Here is a 19070-nt window from a genome sequence, read left to right as displayed (position 1 = left end):
CAGTGGCATGTATTGCAAGTTTGGCGGAGTGCCAGCCATCGTGGACCAATAATATAGTGCATCCGTCCCTTGCAGTAGCTGCAGTTAGCCTGTTACAGAGGCAACAAAACAAACAAGTCAAGAAAAAGCTAGCAAACTTTTTTTTGCCTTGACAAAACACGACCGGTCGTCTCGGCCCCTTTCTCACTTGCATATGGAAGGAAGGAGAATAATAACGTAAGTGAATGAGTGAGTGAGGGGAATTTGTTGGGCTTTGGCAGGGTGTTTTGCATCACTGCCAACTTTCAAGGCTGATTTCGATCAATCTTGAAAAACATCCTGGCCCTGGTCGGCAGATCCCTGTACTCGGGGATCACATTACGAACTTGTAACTTTATTTTATATTGGGAGGCGTCGCCCGTGATTACAGAAAACCCGGGGGGATGAGGATAGTCCATGTCTGTGCGACGAGACTGGACGACACCAAATGCCCAGCTGTCTTAGATGCGCTTTGTGCACCTTGACGCTCATCATCATCACAAAGAATGCACTAAAGCGCTGCACGTACCGTTCGTATTCCCCCGTCCCATCCCATCCCCCGCGGTGAAGGGCGAATGGTACCTTTTGGCGCCCTCGTCTAGTGGCGTCAAAATACCGCGCCGGCATGTCCAGTCCCTGGTCCAAGAACAAGCCCCGGCGGCATGTCATCTCGTCTCTTTGCTGGCTGATTGCCGCGTCAAGGCGAAACACGCAGGCAAGATCTGGGTAAGGATTTAATATTGCAGGACTGTTATGAGGGGTTTCAGTGTGGCATCCCTCCCCACACTCAACCCGAGCTTCCCATCCGGAGACTCGGGTGTCAGCTGCGAGACCTCGTATTGATTGGTTCGGCAAGCTGAGGCCATCAACGGTTTTCTTTTTACCCCTGGTCTAGTCTAGCTAGTTTAGTCCGTTTACCCCTGGATCAAGCAGCCCATCGGAGCATCATCCCTTTGAAACACAGAGCTCCGCTCTTTCAATCAATTCGACGTTGTTCGCTGTCCAAGGCCCAAGGCCCAGGCTTGCACATCGAATTTCGTTTTTCACATGGCACCACACCAACTGTCGGGATCATTGACATGTCTCATCCAATGGGATCATCACACTGGCTGACTGCTGTACAACTATATTATAACCTTGACTCCCGTCCCCCCATCTTCTGTTTCTTTTCCTCTCCAGACTCAATCAGTCTTGTCACTCATTCCTTTAACAGGCAAATCACTCATTCATCCTTGAAGGATCATTCTACATTCTTTCACTCCTTAACACGTTCTTTTTAAAGCAACTCGAACAATTTTTACAGCCCAGTCCCGGTGACGTTAACCAACAACAACAAAACTCTCAATCAAGATGCATTTCTCAAGCTTCATCGTTTCCATGGTGGCCGCTGGCGCCATGGCCGCTCCCCACGGCAGCTGGGGCAACTCCAACAAGCACTACAAGGTCGTTACCGAGTATGAGTACGTCACTCACTACGTGACCGCTGGAGGCAACGCTCCCCAAGCCACCTACGCTCCCGTCCAGGAGGAGCAGCCCGCCCCCGTCGTCGTCGTCAAGAAGCCCAAGCAGAACCCTGCTCCCCAGCCCACCTACGTCGCTGCCCCCGAGCCCGAGGAGGAGGAGCCCGTCACCACCCAGGAGGAGGCCCCTGCTGCCACTCAGCCCAGCTCCGACTCTGGCTCCGGATCTTCCAACCTCGACGCTGATCAGCAGAAGGCCCTCGACCTCCACAACGAGGCTCGCAAGGCTGTCGGTAACGAGCCTCTCTCTTGGGACGACTCTCTTGCCTCCGGTGCCCAGGAGTGGGCCGACCACCTTGCTCAGCTCGGTAGCCTCGAGCACTCTGGCGGTTCCGATGGCGAGAACCTCTACATGGGCAGCGGCTCCAACCCCTACGCTTCTGCTGTTGAGGCTTTCCTGAGCGAGAAGAGCCAGTACAACGGCGAGGCCATCTCCGGCTCCAACTACATGTCCTTCGGTCACTACACCCAGTGCGTCTGGAAGACCACCACCAAGGTCGGTATGGCCGTCGCCAAGGACAGCTCCGGTGCCTCTTGGGTTGTCGCCCGCTACCAGAAGCCCGGTAACATGTAAGTTCCCATAACTCTCTACCATTCATGCAACACTTGCTAATCAAGATACAGGATCGGTGACAAGCCTTACTAAATGTCAACACCGATATGGACGGATGCTTAGGGTCGGGATAGCTGGCAGCGATCTTTTGATGTATCTTTTTCACTTCAAGTTATGAGAGCGACTCACCAGGGCTATGAACTCACATTTCACTTCTTGAATAAACCATTCGCGTTTTCTTATGCGGATTATTTGGTTTACTGACAATATGTATATACTTGTCTCACGCAATTACGACCTTTGCATTCCCGTTCATGATCAACTTTGTCTCTGCCGATGCTTCTTGGTGATGTGTTTAGTGAATGAATGAATGAATGAATGAATATTAATGTTCCACAAAAGAGCACGAGGTCATTTGCTGTAACAGTGACGTAAAATAGTGCAGAGTGAATCGCACGTGTCTTTGCTTGTGCAATACTGTAACATGAGCCTTATCAGCCGACACTTACGTATGACAGGTACAAGTGCGATGTAGGATCCTTGGCCTGTATTTCATAATTTTCTTACAGTAGAGCAGTCTCAAGTATCATTTCAAAAACTTGTAACAATACTCGTTCTTCAAGTCCGTACAACTCATGTATAATATCGCAATCTAATGATGCTTAGTTCCTAGTACCGTCTTGAGTATTGTCCCCATGGAAGGTTCGTCCCAGCCTGTTCAACGCCAGCTTGGTCAACAGCACAAGAAACAGATGTCCTATAAGACTCCGGCATAATAAATCATCTTTTCAGACACGAAATGATACTAATCTGTGTTCTTGTTCTCCTTTCTCCAAGTCCCGCGGCTGCCGTTCGTTATCCGAGGCAAGCGCGAATTTCAAACAACGACATAGCATCTCCCGTCTTGATGCTTCACTAAACACGAAACACAAGGCACAGACTCACTGGCCGATGCCTTCTTATGGAGGATCGATTTGTGCTGACCAGTCTCGAAAAGGAACACCCCGTGACAGTTACTTCTTTAGCCAACGTCGTCACCATGAATCAGTCTTTGGATACGTCGGCGGATAGCATCAAGCAGTGTCACAGCGAGATGGAACGAATCGTCATCAAATCATGGCATAATCATTAAAACTTTTTGGGCATCTGCCCTTGATGTCTATCTGAGGTGTGCCTTCTAGGACGGTATACAAACCCGCGTCTATCCCTAGCCCACCATCCCAAAGTCATTCATTAACCGATCATCATCAACGCTTCGCTGTAATTTTCCCTGCCCAGAACAAGTCGATAGGTAACGCCGCCGATATCCCTTAGTTGACATACTTAGGGATGGTCTCCATCACACCATCCTTGGTGATGAGCTCCATGGCCTTAGTCACCTCGTCCAAGAAGCGCTGGTCGCCTCGCAAATCGTCACCGAACAGCTCTCGGACGCTGAGAATAGAGCGGGGATCCTTGCCGCCCTCCTTGGCCAGAGCTTGAAGCTTCTCGCGCATAGGATCGTCAACCTCGAAGGTGTTGCCCTTGTCATCGACTCCGTTGATGTAGATGAACCAGCCAGCAGCGACGAAACACAAGCGGCGGAAGGGGCCAGTAACCCATATGTTCTCGGCAATGGAGGGCATGATGAACTGAGGGATCTTGCCGGAGGCGTTGAGAGCGACACGGGGAATCTGATCCATGATGGTAGGGTTGGAGAATCGCTCCATAAGGGTGTTGCAGTACTGGTCAATGTCGACACCAGGGATCTCGGGGAGAAGAGGCTTGACCTCCTCCTGCATCATCTGCCAGACAAACTTGCGGTAGATGGGGTGCTCCATGACCTCATGGACGTACTTGAAGCCTGCGAGCTGTCCGGGGTAAGCCATGGCGGAGTGACTGGCGTTGAGGAGACGGAGCTTGTGCTTCTCAAACTGCTCGACGTCGTGCACGTCATGGACAACCTGGACACCGACTTTCTCGAATGGAGGGCGGCCATCCGCGAACTTGTCCTCAACGACCCACTGCATGAAAGGCTCGGTGACAACGGGCCAAGCATCCTCGATACCGAAGTTCTCAGCGAGCGACTTGATGTCGTTCTCAGAGGTGCTGGGTGTGATGCGATCAACCATGGCGTTGGGGAAAGCACCCTCCTCATCGATCCACTTGGCAAGCTCAGGGTTGCGGAGCTTGGCGAAAGATGTGAGCATGTTACGGGTGATGGTTCCATTCTTCTGCATGTTGTCGCATGACAGGACGGTGAAGGGCTTGCGGCCCTCAGCGTGACGTCTGGCCAGAGCGGCGTAGAGGAAACCGAAGGTGCTAATGGGGGCGTTCTCGTTCTCGGGCTTGAGATCGTGCTGAATGTCGGGATGGTCGTCCTTCAATTGATGGGTGTTCTCGTTGTAGTAGTAGCCACTCTCAGTAATAGTGAGAGAAACAATGTGTGTGTCGGGATGAGCCATCTTTGCGATGACGGCCTCCCGGTCATCTGGGGCGAAAATGAAGGAGTTGATGCTGCCGACGACGTCGGCGAAGCTGCCCTTTGCAGAGCGCTCAATGACTGTGTAGAGGTGGTCTTGGGCGTTGAGGACATCGCGCATGGCGGCATCGTTGGGTCGCAGGCCGATACCGCAGATGGCCCAATCGCGCTCACCGTGCTTCTCGAGCAGATTGTCTACGTAGACGGCCAAATGCGCTCTGTGGAAACCACCAACTCCGACGTGGACAATGCCCTCCTTGAGGGACTTGCGGTCGTAGGAGGGGACCTTGACCTTCTGGTCTCCCTGCTGTGACGCAATAGCGGAGAGGTTGCTGCTGTTGAGCTTTAGGCGTTGTGTCATTTTGGCGGCTGTGATTGTGATTGTGTGTGAAGGAGGAATGAGAGGGAGGAAGATGCGAATGAAGAGGGTATCTAGGTGTGAGGTGTTGGTATGGAGAGGAGAGGGTGAATGCGAAGAGGAGGAGAGGAGGATGAAGTTTTGTTGTTATGAGGAATGAGGTCACCGCTCAAATGCAGAAGCTGACCGCCGGGTTTTGTGGTTTCTTGGATAAAAAGATAAGGAGAGGCCGGAATAAATTCGGGCAGCGAAAACTCGAACGTTCCCCCGTGTTCGGTGGACTCTTTGCTCAATTGATTTTGTCGTTTTCTTTTTTTCTGGTGGTGGTGGTGGTGGTGGTGGTGGTGGCTAAAAACTTAGTGGAGTGGGAGCCGTGGATCCGCGGTGAGACCGGCTTTGTTTTGTTGGTGAGGTCAAAGTGCCCCAAGATTATGGGGCCTGTGACGTGAAAGAGCCCCATAGTTTAGCTTTTATCAGCTTATCACATCCACGCTTGATTCAATCCCGAATCTTGCTGCCTGTCATGTCAATTCCTTAGTGGCGAATGATGAAAGAGATTTTCATCATGTTTTCTTTGTTTCGAATTCTGCCCTGATATTGCAACCTCACTGTGCAGCTCTGTACTGCGCTGACACTGCACTGCACACGCCGCAGAATCTGATCAGCACTGCACACGCCGTCATCGGCAGAAAACCTTGCATCATTGCTGCTTATCAAGACCTCTTATCGTGGAGCGATAGCTAAAGCTACAGTGGGTACCTTTCAAACAAGCTCAGGGCTCAGGCCACCTACACCTTGAAGGTCAAGCCAAGGATCGTGGGGTTGAGTTAAGTTCTTTGGGGTAGAGTAAAAAAGTCGACATGTCCAGGTGACTACTTGATCCATGTCACCATGAGCCTCATGGCCGCGGCTCTCAACGCGATAGGTCCCATGACCTGCACTTCCCCCAATTCCGTCCCCTAATGCATGCCGTTGAGCTGAAGAAGCAGGGGCAAGCTGAGGTCCCTGAACCTCAATGAGCGGTCAACTCAGGTACCGTCCCTGTAGGCAGCAGTATAACCAATGCTAGCGCGCGGGATGAAAAGAGCCTCTAGAGAACAGACTTTGTCTCCCCACGGAATGGACACGACAGAAGAACACTATATTTGGGGGAACCAACACTAATGGAATTGACAGCCAATTAATTCTGGTCCAATTGGTCGCTTTCCTACTCCGAACTTCGGATCAGGGTTTTATGCAGTCCGCGCGTCCTCACCTGCATGCCGAGGTGAGCTGAGGTGAGGTGAGAGGTCAGATCATAACTGAACAACTCACCGTAGCGACAACGCTCTTCACCACACAACGGCGAACTTGAACTTGCGGTGTCAAGGCATGCTTTTTGCAACCTCGGCACTTCGGGCGCTCCAATACATCCCGTGCCGACTGCATCACGCGCCAATTCCTTACAGTCACATCAGACCATCACCGAGAAAATGTGATGAATAAGATGCCTGTGTCATGAGAGAAGCTGAGCCGCGAAACGATGCTTGTTCACTAGCAATGAGCATAGAAAATAATGTAATTTATTACCCTTCTTCAATTGAAACCCTCATTAGTGCGTGCTCGCTTCACACTCAGCTTGCGGCATGCCAATGCAGCTGCGAATTCATGAGAGTATTGAAAGATGAAGATTGACTGCTCTTGTAGAAGTCACATTGATGTTCTGCGAGATGTGAGTAAATGCAGATGAGATCCTCGGAATAGGATATAGAGAAGGACTGGCAAGTAATTGTTGACCATAAGATAAAGTGTTAGGCATGTTATAAGCAAACTTTCCAAGCACTGCTAGAGTAACAGAGTCAAGGTTTCATCCAAGATCAACCGTCTATTTTCCGATTCAAAACTATGCTCGGTAAGTCTTGTCTCTTCTCTGCAATATATATCAGTTGCCATTGAATTGATAACTGTTCTCAACAATCGAATTTCTCCTATGGTGTTCTCTACAGTTTTGAAAACCAGAGCTCGCGATTATCTTACCACAGAGGACAGCTTTGTCTACATCAAAAGGCTGAGTGAGCGCGATACTATGTACCTAGTTTGTGTAAATCAGTATACATCAGACCTTGTCGACGAGCTCTTAGGAGACAGAGTTTTCTTGTCAAGGTGAGCGAGTCACCAGAGCAGTAGCAAAAGTCTAGCTGTACATTCGTAAGCCCAACAGCCCGGTCCCTACCAGATACTCTTCAATTCCCGGCCATGTCTAGCCTGCCCGGTCAACTACTGGATGTGAACTGACCAATTCCTGAATACCTCGTGACAGTCGGCCAACTTGCGGCTGGATTGCAATGGTCCGATGGGCCAACCCGCATTGTATCCCATTCCGCCACTTCTAAGTGGCCGACGGGGAAATGCATGTCTTTGATCGTCCTCCCGCGCAAATCCCGTGTCTCCAGATCTGACATCCGATTCGCCCCATCTGACTCGGCAATCTCAACCTAGCCAAACATGCAGTGATCTACGACGGGGCTGAAATCTCCGAACTCTATGTATTCAGTCCTGGGATATGTACTGGGCAAGGACTGGTAGTCGTCGCGAGACAATCACCACAGACTATGTCGTGTGCGACATGTATCTCACATTACCACTCGGCAAGATCGCCTCCGCCAAGTACTGCGCTGCCCTCTATCAGGCGACTGGCGTCGAGGCCTGCTCATACCACCCCCCCTCCATGAAAGGCATTGTCTCCAAGCCTGATGGAGAAGATCTCACCGGATCAAACGTCACCTACATTGCCAAGGTTGAGATCGACGACCCCTTCATTGAGCCTGATCCTTTTGCCGAGACCGACACAGAGGCCAAAGAAGCTTGCCTTGTGCGCGAGACTGCTCTTAAGTCTGAGCTGTCCGAATGCAAGGCTGCCGCCGCGGCCTCAAGCTCAGGATCTTCACATGATAGCTGTGCTCAGTGTGGTATCTTGGGAAAGAATGATCCTGGCCATTTCTCTCGGCGCCTCAAGATCGATTTAGCCGCTTGCAAGACCGGATGCGCTGCTGTTGGAGACGGCACGGCGTGCCGTTCCTACACCCATGATGGTGGAAGCTCTGATGCTTGCCTTCTCTACTACAAGCAAATTAGAGAGTTGGAACCCGCTGGTGAATTCAAGGTTGAAGGCGCTTGGCGCTCATGAGATAAGGAGTGTTGAGAAGGCATTGATCTCCGAGGACACTCCACCGTGCAGCCACGGCATCAAGGCCAGGCTGCAATGAAGTTTTATGACATGGCTCCGATGCTGCTGCAACTTGGTCGAACTCAGGTATATGGGATCTGTTCCTCTGATCTTATGATAGGCAAACAATTCAAGAAGTCTACCTTTGCTGATGAAACAAGAATACAAATGCTATCAAATGTGACCTGACCCTTTGGTAAATCGACACCATGCCTTAGAGAGTAGAAAAACTTAAGATCTAAAAAGAGGATGCCAAAATAAACTTAGCAAAGAGTGCTCTGAATCTAGGCTAGATTTACCTAATATTCTTATCCCTTAAGGTCAAGGTCCTGAGTTTCCTTGCCTCCTTTGGGTCATGTCTCATTATTCTAAAATAGTATGAAGCCGTCTTGGTATACTGTATCTTATTACCTTTATATTCGCATGTATTGAACTTATTCCTACCACGACCCTTCAGAACCTTCTCTGCTCCTACTACTACTGCCCTTTTTGTCTTCATGAATTACTTCAACCACATTCGAAACGATGATCCCTTTGGACGCGCTATAATCCGTCAAGTCATTCATACGGTGGGCTTCTGCCTTGACGATCCTTTCCTCGCTATTATTGAATGACAAATTCGCCGATATGGGGTTCGCGGTCGGTGGTCCTCGTCGGCTCGGGTCGTTGCTTTTGCCGCTACGTCCTCCTCCACCAATTGTCTGAAACCCGGAAGGATATTGGTAGGACGTCTTGTGAGAGGAGCGCAAGACACTTCCGAAGATTGGCGTGAGCCAGACCCTGAAGAGCGGAAAGAGGATCGGCAGATTAGTGGTCATTACGGCGACAAAGGCTTCGCGAGTGCCCCAGCTTCCAGCGAGCTCGGCTCCATGAACGGGATCCTACATACAGAAGTTAGGTCATGGTGCCGGGAAAACTAGCTCTATCAGAGGACGTACCACAAGGACGAAAACACTCTTCAGGGTTGCGCAGACGAGTACAAAGATACCGGCACCCAGCACAATCGTAGAAGCGATCTTCTTGATCATTTTCAAGCTCGATCCCCAAAGCATGGGGAGGGGAATTGCGATGAGATAGATATCAGTTGATATATTGGCTGCAAACGACACCCAAACAATAGGTTTGGAGATGGCTGGTTGACACGAGTCTAGAATGAAGAATCAGCACAACACCTGTGGTATCAAGACTGTGATACTCACTACCAGGATCCGGGTTGATCTGCCAGTACTTGTGAAAAGGCCGACAGCCAGCAAATATGGCTATCATGGTCGCGATGAAAGTGCCGATGACAAGGCCGAAACCCACGTATATCCGGATGCGATAAGGTCGGCCAAGCCCCGTCTGGTCAATGTTAGATGAGTTTCTTTGTGATTTGTTCGGGGTTTCATACCGTCAGACGAGTGTAGAAGTACAGCATAGATAGCTTCAAGGACCAAATCAGAGCAGAGTATATGGTCCAGCCGGCAACCTGGATCTTGGAGCCAATTATCCTTAACATTTGAGTAAGTAACTTGTCGAGTGATGGAAGATACTAAATCACCAACCTGAAGTCATATTCTGGATCACTTGGTGACAATGCCGCTCGCTGAGAGTCCGTCATTCCATTGTTTGCGAGACCTTGGGCAAGGATCCCGATGTTGTATGCAAGAGTTGTCTGGATGGTGTAAAAGGCCTGATCGAGTCAATATCCATCTAGTCCACAGAACTCATTGGGAACTCACAATCGAAATGGCCATGAGATAATCCTCAGCCTGGAGACTTCTCAAACCATCCACTCTCATACGAGCATAAAATCTGAGGATCGTCGAAGCGACGCCGACCGCATATAGCGTCCAACCTTCAACAACAGGGTCTGACATCTTTAGAACCAACAAAGGTATCAGAAGCAAAAGGAAACAAGAGAGAAAGAACAAAGATCAGCGGCCCATGGGCCCGGGTCCTGGACACTTCGCCCCATAAGTAAGCAGGCAGACTAGGGGCCTGAATGCACAGAACATTTTTCCTTTCCACTGAATCACAAGCGTCCCAGAATCTGCACCCCTGAGTTTAGTGTGCACATGCCGCCAAGAAATCTTAGCCAAAGGTGCCAAAAACAACTTCTCTGATGGCCTGCTAAGTTAAAGTCGACTTACCTAACTTGTTTTGTCATTTGGGATAGGACCTGGGTTTCCTTGCCTCCCCTGGCCATGCTAGACATGCAATGTTCAGTTGGTTGGTGCTCGGGGATAGCTGGGAATATTGGGGACCGAGCCGTACCTGACACTAAGCAGTAGCAGGGCAAAGTCTGGCTAGCTCGTGAAGAAAATGACGCGCCAAGAGTTGAACAGTAAAGCCTGTGATACGGCAAGCTACGGTTGAGAACGCCACGCACGTAATTAGAAATAACCATATTCCTTCGACCTACTGTAATTTGTTTGAGATGTTCTCTTTTGGCGGCATGCATATAAGATCTCAGTTAAATCAGAGGTGGCGCTGTCAATGCTACCTCGACAATCTGGGGAGATGTTCGAGATGCTCTGTTGCAGTCTCAGATCTAATTTCCACTTCTGACAACACCTCACTTCGACGATCATTTCTTCTTCGTTCTTAGCATTCGGTCTATTCACGAGACAAAAGGTCCCAATACCCACTGGCCTTCGGAAGCCTCGGTAGGCCTCCTACAAATCGATGCTGATGGCTCTAAGATTGCGCTCAGATCATGTCCAGGAAGCCGATTGGACAATTGCATCTTCGGGATCAGCAACCCAGGGAATAAACCCCCGAAATAAATACTGGGTTTCAGTTAAAAGTCAGGGATTTTCCGCGCCGGTACCCGTTCCGCGGGTACTAAAATGGATCCATCTCCACGCTATGACTTTGAGATATTCGATCGGGTCGTACCAAAATCTCCGTTATCCTGAGAAGGTGGAGGAACTAACATGCAGGCTGCTGAACGAAGAAGGTGGTTATGGATATTGGCAAGGGTATTAGGAATAATTTCCCTTTTTCTTGTCAAGCCTCGGCTGCAGGAACAAATTAGGGGAATTTGTCAGGGATTGTCTTTTCGATGTAACGTTGGCCGATGGCAGACAGGAAGAAAAAGGCGAACCAGGCAGGTTAAATATGCACTTGGTCCTCGTCGATCCCTTATCTGGAAGGGGTCTTTGATCTAAGGGTCCAAGTTGTGTCTTGCATTTGCACGTGGTTTCTTATAATGCATTTCTCAAGTAAAGTCTTTGCTGCGTTGGCAGCTTGGAGTACCGCAGTCACATGCGCGACAACTCCTTTTGCTCGTAGCGATGCCATTGGGACATGTTCTGAAGACCTGAGCCAACTTGGTAAGAAGTTATCCAAGTCGGCCAAGGTCTACTGTCCTGGATCTGCCGAGTTTGAGAAGGCTACCACTCGTTGGTCCGTTCTGGATGCCCCCAAGGTCAATATTGTTGTCGTTCCTGGTACAGAAAAGGATGTCGCTACGACTGTAAGTGTTTCTTAACTAACCGTTGATGGCAAGTGCTAATGACTGCTTCTCAAGGTCAAATATGCCAACTCCAAGAACCTCCCTTTCCTCGCCTACAACACTGCTCATGGAGCCATCACCACTTTGGGTCGCATGGACCATGGTATTGAGATTTATCTCAGCCAGCTGAACAAGGTCGAAGTCGCTGCTGACGGCAAGACTGTCACAATTGGTGGCGGTACAAGGTCCAAAGAAGTCACCGACACACTTTGGGCTGCCAACAAGCAAACCGGTACGCTTTGATGTTTTCCTCTAGCCAATGATGACGTGCTAATCACTACCAGTGACCGGAACATGTGAGTGCGTTAGCTATATGGGTCCAGGCCTTGGTGGTGGACATGGCTGGCTCCAAGGCCATCACGGTATCATCGCAGATCAGTGGGTCTCGCTCAACATTGTCTTGGCTGATGGATCGTTCAAGACCATCAACAAGAAGTCCGATCTCTGGTGGGCCCTCAAGGGCGCTGGCCACAACTTTGGTATTGTGACTTCTATCACTTCCAAGGTGTATGAGATCCAGCACCGAGACTGGGCCATCGAGACACTTGTTTTCAGTGGCGAGCACGTCGAGAAGTTGTATCATACCGCCAATGAGCATCTCCTTCGGAAGCAGCCTGAGGGTGTCATTAACTGGTCCTACTGGGTTCATGACCCTACTGCGGACCCCGAAAACGTAAGTTTCTATCCTTCATTCATTGTTTTGGTCCAACGTTAACGTTTGCAGCCTGTCATCCTCTTCTGGCTCATCCAAGAAGGCGTGAAGAGCATCGATCCCAAGATCTCCAAGCCTTTCCACGATCTGAACCCCATTGCCATCTCTCCTGAGTCTGGGGACTACCGTGACCTTGCCAAGTGGACGCAAATCGATGTTGATGCTGTCCCATGTCAGAAGAATGGTCTCGTCAACCCCCGTTTCCCTCTCTATCTTCAGGAGTACAATGTCTCCGCCATGAAGAACGCATGGAATCTCTTTGCCAAAGAGACGGGGCCAGATACTCCTTTCAACACTTCCATCTTCATGTTTGAGGGTTACTCCACCCAGGCGGTTCGAGGTACTAATGCCCAGAGTGCTGCTTTCGCATTCCGCCAGGAGAACATCCTCACTGCTCCCTTGATCACATACAAACCTGGAGATGCCGAGCTTGATAAGAAGGCTGCTTCTGTCGGTAATGAGTTGCGTCATATTCTCCATAGAGCTTCTGGCCAGTATCACATGAGCGTCTATGTTAACTACGCTTTTGGTAATGAAGATCCAATTAGCTGGTATGGAAAGGAGAACTGGCGGCAAGAGCGTTTGAAGAATCTGAAGAACAAGTATGACCCCAAAGGAAAGTTCAGCTTCTTCGGTCCTGTGGCATAAGAGATTGCCGAAGTCAGGAGTTGAGGCATCGTCCCCATATCGCCGTCTATCTATAAACCATATTTAATCTTAAATAGAATTCGTTCATTCATCTTATTCGAATCACCTTTGATTTGATTATCTCTATCATTGGTATACCTGTGCTTCTCTTGCCATGAATGGAGCGGCTTCAACCTGCTTTTCTGTCAGTCTGCAACTGTAGAAGTCTACAACCCGAGCCTCTGCGCAAAGGTTCGTTTTTGGTAGGTAGGATAAGCGCTGTCCCAACTCACAACTTGTCATGGGGTGTCTAACGCTGAAAATAGCATCTTACGCAAGGAATGATGACCAAAGCGCTCCAAATCCTGCCACCAGCTAAGAATTGGCCCCCAACCGGGACGCAGGGCTGCGGTTTTCTGGCCATTTGTGGGGGCCCAACAATGAGACTGATAAGATCAAGCGGCCGACAATCTGAGATCCTCCAGACCTCGATCAACCAAAGATCAACGGGAACAATCGGGGGTAGAGATGGTTGCCTTGATGCATATAAGATTTCAAATAAGGCTGGCGCTTACAAGACTTAACCCGTACCAGAAGCCCGGACCTTGTGCTACTAAAAACCGGAATAAGGCCTGATCTGGCTAAGCGATTCTGATCCTTCAAGCCGTTGGACAGGGTTTAGTGGTCAGCAGAGAGATTTATTGGTCCTCGCTGTGAGAGATATGGATAAGGTGTTTCCATAAGCAAAAAGCTGAAGCCAACCCTGCACCTTCATTTGGGGGCCGTATTGATGTCGAAAATAACCAGAGTAGCATTGAGAATCTCACTGCATTACTTCAGTGCGAGGGAAAGGCTTTTTTCTTGAGGCTGTTGGGATGCCAAGTTGTCAGCGTAGCATTTGTCTCAGGGTAGTGGTGGTGGAGGTTGAAAAAAGCACAAATTTGAGAGCCTTATGAGGACGTACATTATCTCCTGTTCAAGACCCCTATATAACTGCGCGCCATCAAAGATGTGAACGCGTGTTTCCTACCTTTTGCTACCATCGGTAAACAGTGTTCGAGTAGCTAGAGACTCCTCACAATCTTTCCAAAGACCAAGGGACAACCTCGCCAAGATGTTCAGGTTAGCTCTTCCAGCCCTATCACAATTGACTCCCCCACTTCATCTTGGCAGCATCCTCCTTCGGCAATCTCAAAATCCAGGCACTAACAACATGGTCTTGGTAGTCAAAAGCCCAAAAAGCCAGTTGCTGGCAATAAAGGCCCAACTGCTCCCGCACAACGCCCTCCGGCCGGACGTCCTCCAGCTGGTCGACCTGCCCAACAACCCGCCCTGAGACCTGTTCAACCTACCCAACGACCACAGCCCGCTCAGCGACCGTCACAGCCTGCCCAGAGGCCTGCTCAACGCCCGGCCGGTTATCAACCGGTGACTGCTCCGAGACCGGTTGCAGGTGCTCCTGTTGTCGGAAGACAGCCTGCTCCCAATCATGGAATGCAGATGACCCAAATGAAGAAACCGCAACAAGCTGCTCGCCCTCCAGCCAAGAAGCCAGCGCCCGCTCAGGGGCAGAAGGCTGGACCACCAAAAGGTCATGCTCCGCAAGGTGGAGGCCGGCCAGTCCAAAGGGCTGGACCTGTACCAGTTCAAAGCTATCATCCCGGTCATCCTCAACAGGCTCACCCCCAACAAAGCCACAAGAAGAGCTCGTCAAACATGAAGTATGCAGCTGGGGGCGCTGTCGTCGGTGCGGCTGGCGCAGGAGCAGCTATGTATTACCTGAACAACGACTCAAACGAGCCGACCTACGTGATCAACAACTACGACAACAGTCAGGGCCCAGAGAACATCACCTATACTCAGTACAACCAATATGAAGGTGACTATATAGACAATGGAGACTATCGGTATGACAGCGATGGAGACCGTCAATACTCTCCAAACAGTCCAGACGATGATAATCGCTACTACGATAATGATCAAGGTCAGTATGCAAATGACACAAACTACGGCAACCAATACGACAATGATCAGGTGGATACGTCGTACGATGCCACAAGATACCAACAACCAAGTGACCAGCAAGACTATTCTAATGGGAACAACAATGGTGGTGACGGTGGTAACGATGATTGTTGTGGTTGCGACAATTGCTGCGAATGTGATAACTGTTGCGACTGCGATGGCTGTTGCGGGTGCTGCGGTGACGACAATGGCAAAGACGGTGGCGGAGGATGCGTTGTAATGTAATGTAATTTTTCTCGGAATAGATGGATGACGGGTTCTACTGTATACGTTAATTGCAGCTTAGCGATCATATGTTTTTATGACACTTGTTTAATGGCATTGAAGTATAAGGTAGGGTGAGACGAGGACGTGAGTGATCATGGACAGTTAGTCGATAAACAATAGAATGTAGCACGACTTGCTTAGTTTTGCCAGGTGTGACAAGAAACAAAGTCGCATGGAATACCAATGGCAGCGTCGCAATCGACAAAAGAAAGAAGTTTCTATGCTAGGAAAAAGAGGCAAAAATGTCAAAAGGATTGTCCGCTGTGAGGTTCGAACTCACGACCTTTGGATCACTCTGACCTATGATCAGATCACAATCTAATATGAGACCAACGCTCTAACCAACTGAGCCAAGCAGACTGTGCTAATTGGATATCCGTAAAAGCTTCGTCGGTGCTCATCAACGGAATAGGGTACCATTTCCCGCAAGTGCTAGCCCAACAGTGCAACACCTACCAACCATGGATTACCTGTTCACACTAGAGTAGTCTAAATATGTATGTCGAGACTCATGAATGGGTGACACTTAGTGCATGAGTATAATAATCTTTACATCAGTAAAATCAGTTTGCCATTAATTGTGGCGTACTGGGGTCTTGTAATATACGTTTAAAATAACTGCGTGAAAACGCTAGATATTCATTAAGAAAGTAACTATTATACAGCCAAAGTTTTCCCATGCCCGATACCCTTTGAACTAAATCCCAGACCTAACCTCCGACGCCTTGCTTTCGAACCGTATCTCGCTGGAAGTCCTCGACTCTGAGACAGTGGCCTTTGAAGCATTCTCATATGCAACCTGAACATTTGTAGTCCGCATAATTCCGTTGTATGTCATGATCTCTTCCTCAGATCCGGTTGGTGAAACACTGCGAATCTCAGTATGTTGGGTTCGCGAAACTCGAAGGTCTTTCAGACGAATGTCATCGTGGTTATGTGATCGCATTCCACCTGTTCCGCGGGAATTGTTGGCATACCGGCCGCCGTATGGAGTTCCAGATGGTGCGTCTGAGCTTCCCCCAAAGAGAGCAGGGAACCATCGTCGGAAAAGCGGTCGGAGAGCAGGGACCGATGCGCAGATGATGGCAAGGTTCGTTTCGACGGCACCCCAGACGGGAAGGACGGAGTAGAAGGTGTCTTCGCCGGGACTCGGCCCCTGGACGAGTTGGTGATAGATGGAGACGACACGGATGATGCCAATGATACCGACTCTGGATAGTGTTAGCATCGATCTCGCGAAGCTGTAGACGCTACTTACACGCTACCCAACAAAAACACGCTCAGGACAGCAATCTTGGTCGCCCATCGCATGGTCAAGCCAAGGAAGATCCAGAAAGGGAGCGCAACGACCAGGAAGTCTGTCACGATTGTGATGCAAGATGCAATGACATGGAACCAGTTATTGACGCAGTGAACGCCAGGTTCCTTTCGCAGGGGAAAGTCCCAATTAGCCTCAATGGGCCAGCATTGGAAGAGAGCTGTGAAGAAGATGGCTACGGCATGTGCAGCATTGAAGATATTGAGCCCGTATATGGCGTATCGCACGTTGGTTTTATGACCACCCAAGCGAAGGAGGAACACTAGAATCGAGGCCTTGACGAGTGCCAAGACGGGATTGTAGAACATCTGCACGAGAAAGTTCCACCAGAAGCCAGCGGCCAGATTGAGGTCTTTTGGGACATCCCGCTCGTGGAATCCCCAGTAGTTGAGCTTCATAACTGTATGATTGTCAGCAAAAGAGTTACTCTGGTGCAACAAGATTCAAGTCCACGTACACATGTAAAGAGGTCCAATCATCATCAAGGCAAAGAACTGTCGATGTTAGATCAACACCAGGACATGAAGATGCATCAAACTTACCAAAGCTGCCAGCACGAGCCAGTCATCTATCCAAGATAAGCTTTCGGTATTGATTGCACTGACCATGAGAGAAACTCACCTAAGCCAACGGTCCGTGAGGTCACGCGACTGTACATGCGCATAGATACAATGATGATCGATAAAGCCGGAAAGATGAAAAGCGCAGCTAGGCCTTTTTGCTGAAGAGGAGTCGTAGGAAGATTCAAGGGGTTAGGATAGGGCGGCGGCCCTGTTCGAGTGTATAGATGTAATGAGGCCATCGTGAATGTCAAACCAACATAAAAGAAATGGTATGTCAAAAGTATGATGGTGCAGAGTTTGCACCATGGGACGTCAAGCGACACTAGAAAGATTGACACAGACTCGATGTGACCGCTGATCCGGGCAAAGACGGCCGCTGCGATCGATCGTCGCTCTGTATGTACATGTAACAGGACGAACCAGGGGGGAACCGCTGACACGGTATTGGCACAAGATGAAGACGATCGCTTAGATGGGGCCCTTCAGATTTATGTATAGTAGATATCCAGGGGAACCCAGCAACGCAGAATCTTGGATGAAGAACGCGGAGACCAATAAAACAGGATGAGAAACAGAGTTCATGAGGATTGTCACCCAAGTGACCCAACATGGTCAGCATGGTCCGTGGTTTGGGAGCTGAACCACCATCTCTTGGTGCTTCGAGTAAGACGAGTTCCTGGTTCCTGGACTGCACAATACGGCGTTGTTCATGTACGATTACGAAAGGGGAAAGTGATTGCCGGCATATCTCAGTGCGTCTGGTTCTGGAAACAAGGAATTGTGTGTCAACTACCGGTGATCCAGCTACTTGTGTGTCACACGTCCCGTGTGCGGTTGGACTGAAGGGCTGCTAAGGTTTTCTGTGCCGCAAGACTCCGGTACGATCTCCGGTGTTCCGCCAAGAAGACGCATATGTTTCCCCTCAGGTGCGTTTTCGATCATGCATGTTGGTTGTTGAGGAATCCAAAGTAGAAATGATGGAACATTGTGGCTTGCAACTAAACAGGCGTTGATGCCCAAGGCTTCCGGTGGTGGTGGTGGCTGAAACTAGGCCGTCAACAACTTGTTTTCAGGACGAGGTATGACGCCTTCGCTAGATCCTGTTGGAAGCCTCCCACACAATTCATTTCGATACCATATACGAACTACTCCTTCTGATGTCTTCAAGCATTATAAATTGGGAGGATGAACTAATATCGTTAACCCAGAGCAACGGTTGGGTAATGTGTGATTAGGTTCAGGCTAGATCTCTTAGCATTTCCATCAAAGGTGAAGATCAGCATCCGCGCGATTTTCTTGAACAATCTCGAAGAACTAACGTACATATGCATGAATGAACGTAGCATGCATCTCTAAGGGATGGATGATGGCTGGACCCTGAGCATGTTTTAACCGAGCACCGCTAAGGGCTAGGGGAGTAAGAGACTCGGAACTATAATTCTGACTGACAGAAATGCTTAGGCCACTTTAGGATGAGTTTAGGCTGCTTTAGTATAACTTAGACAAGTTTTGATCAGTTATTTCTTGCACCCTGAAAGATGGCATTGTGCTTTTTCTGCTTCCCAGGGCTTGCTGCTGCTCTAGCTCCATCACAAAGACACTACCGAGATGCTCACATCTACCCCGGATCCCCGACCCTTGTTAAGAGTGCCAACCAGTTGAATGGCCCGGAAGGCTGAACGATGATCCTTCGCTTGTCTCAGCTAAATGATAATCCGTTGATCTTTTCTCCATGCAGATTGCCATCATCTTTTAGCACGAAATTTTACGAAGCCGATCCCACTCTGACAAAGATTCTCAACCAACAGCCGCTCAAATTTGAGTTCTCGCTTCACTTAATCGCCAGGATCATGAACTTTGTCGGTCTTGAATGCCCAGCCTGTATAATTGGTCCGTCCGCGGGTTCCCGCTCCAATCACCTTTAAGGTATGTCATGGACTATTC

General features: G+C 49.5%; 7 protein-coding genes and 1 non-coding gene across 8 annotated transcripts; 4 read left to right on the top strand and 4 right to left on the bottom strand.

The window, feature by feature from the left end:
• Nucleotides 1–1368: 1368 nt before the first annotated feature.
• FMAN_13625 (related to the plant PR-1 class of pathogen related proteins) lies at nucleotides 1369–2184 on the top strand (the record flags this gene model as incomplete). The annotated part of the gene is made up of 2 exons (XM_041833115.1): nucleotides 1369–2108; nucleotides 2163–2184. 2 exons carry the CDS (start codon nucleotides 1369–1371, stop codon nucleotides 2182–2184), a joined length of 762 nt encoding a protein of 253 aa, XP_041683511.1.
• Nucleotides 2185–3401: 1217 nt separating this feature from the next.
• Nucleotides 3402–4913, bottom strand: FMAN_13624 (uncharacterized protein; the record flags this gene model as incomplete). The annotated part of the gene is made up of 1 exon (XM_041833114.1): nucleotides 3402–4913. The coding sequence occupies one exon, from the start codon at nucleotides 4911–4913 to the stop codon at nucleotides 3402–3404; it is 1512 nt and encodes a 503-aa protein (XP_041683510.1).
• A 2539-nt stretch (nucleotides 4914–7452) lies between these two features.
• FMAN_13623 (uncharacterized protein) lies at nucleotides 7453–8076 on the top strand (the record flags this gene model as incomplete). The annotated part of the gene is made up of 1 exon (XM_041833113.1): nucleotides 7453–8076. The coding sequence occupies one exon, from the start codon at nucleotides 7453–7455 to the stop codon at nucleotides 8074–8076; it is 624 nt and encodes a 207-aa protein (XP_041683509.1).
• Nucleotides 8077–8555: 479 nt separating this feature from the next.
• Nucleotides 8556–9974, bottom strand: FMAN_13622 (uncharacterized protein; the record flags this gene model as incomplete). Its single annotated transcript, XM_041833112.1, has 6 exons — nucleotides 8556–8996; nucleotides 9054–9262; nucleotides 9315–9456; nucleotides 9506–9605; nucleotides 9660–9787; nucleotides 9837–9974. 6 exons carry the CDS (start codon nucleotides 9972–9974, stop codon nucleotides 8556–8558), a joined length of 1158 nt encoding a protein of 385 aa, XP_041683508.1.
• Nucleotides 9975–11308: 1334 nt separating this feature from the next.
• On the top strand, nucleotides 11309–12974 carry FMAN_13621 (uncharacterized protein; the record flags this gene model as incomplete). Its single annotated transcript, XM_041833111.1, has 4 exons — nucleotides 11309–11575; nucleotides 11630–11846; nucleotides 11899–12287; nucleotides 12339–12974. 4 exons carry the CDS (start codon nucleotides 11309–11311, stop codon nucleotides 12972–12974), a joined length of 1509 nt encoding a protein of 502 aa, XP_041683507.1.
• A 1093-nt stretch (nucleotides 12975–14067) lies between these two features.
• FMAN_13620 (uncharacterized protein) lies at nucleotides 14068–15203 on the top strand (the record flags this gene model as incomplete). The annotated part of the gene is made up of 2 exons (XM_041833110.1): nucleotides 14068–14262; nucleotides 14319–15203. The coding sequence occupies 2 exons, from the start codon at nucleotides 14068–14070 to the stop codon at nucleotides 15201–15203; spliced, it is 1080 nt and encodes a 359-aa protein (XP_041683506.1).
• A 297-nt stretch (nucleotides 15204–15500) lies between these two features.
• tRNA lies at nucleotides 15501–15605 on the bottom strand. Its single transcript has 2 exons — nucleotides 15568–15605; nucleotides 15501–15536 (listed from the first exon to the last, which is right to left on the bottom strand). It is a non-coding gene; the product is annotated as a tRNA-Met (tRNA).
• A 337-nt stretch (nucleotides 15606–15942) lies between these two features.
• FMAN_13619 (uncharacterized protein) lies at nucleotides 15943–17365 on the bottom strand (the record flags this gene model as incomplete). The annotated part of the gene is made up of 5 exons (XM_041833109.1): nucleotides 15943–16456; nucleotides 16504–16963; nucleotides 17021–17057; nucleotides 17106–17131; nucleotides 17185–17365. The coding sequence occupies 5 exons, from the start codon at nucleotides 17363–17365 to the stop codon at nucleotides 15943–15945; spliced, it is 1218 nt and encodes a 405-aa protein (XP_041683505.1).
• Between the last annotated feature and the right edge of the window lie 1705 nt (nucleotides 17366–19070).

The sequence above is a fragment of the Fusarium mangiferae genome, assembly GCF_900044065.1.
Source record: "Fusarium mangiferae strain MRC7560 genome assembly, contig: FMAN_scaffold007, whole genome shotgun sequence".
In the NCBI taxonomy this organism is placed as follows: domain Eukaryota; kingdom Fungi; phylum Ascomycota; class Sordariomycetes; order Hypocreales; family Nectriaceae; genus Fusarium; species Fusarium mangiferae.
Note: the sequence above shows the minus strand (reverse complement) of the source record. Positions and strands in the feature narration are given on the sequence as shown.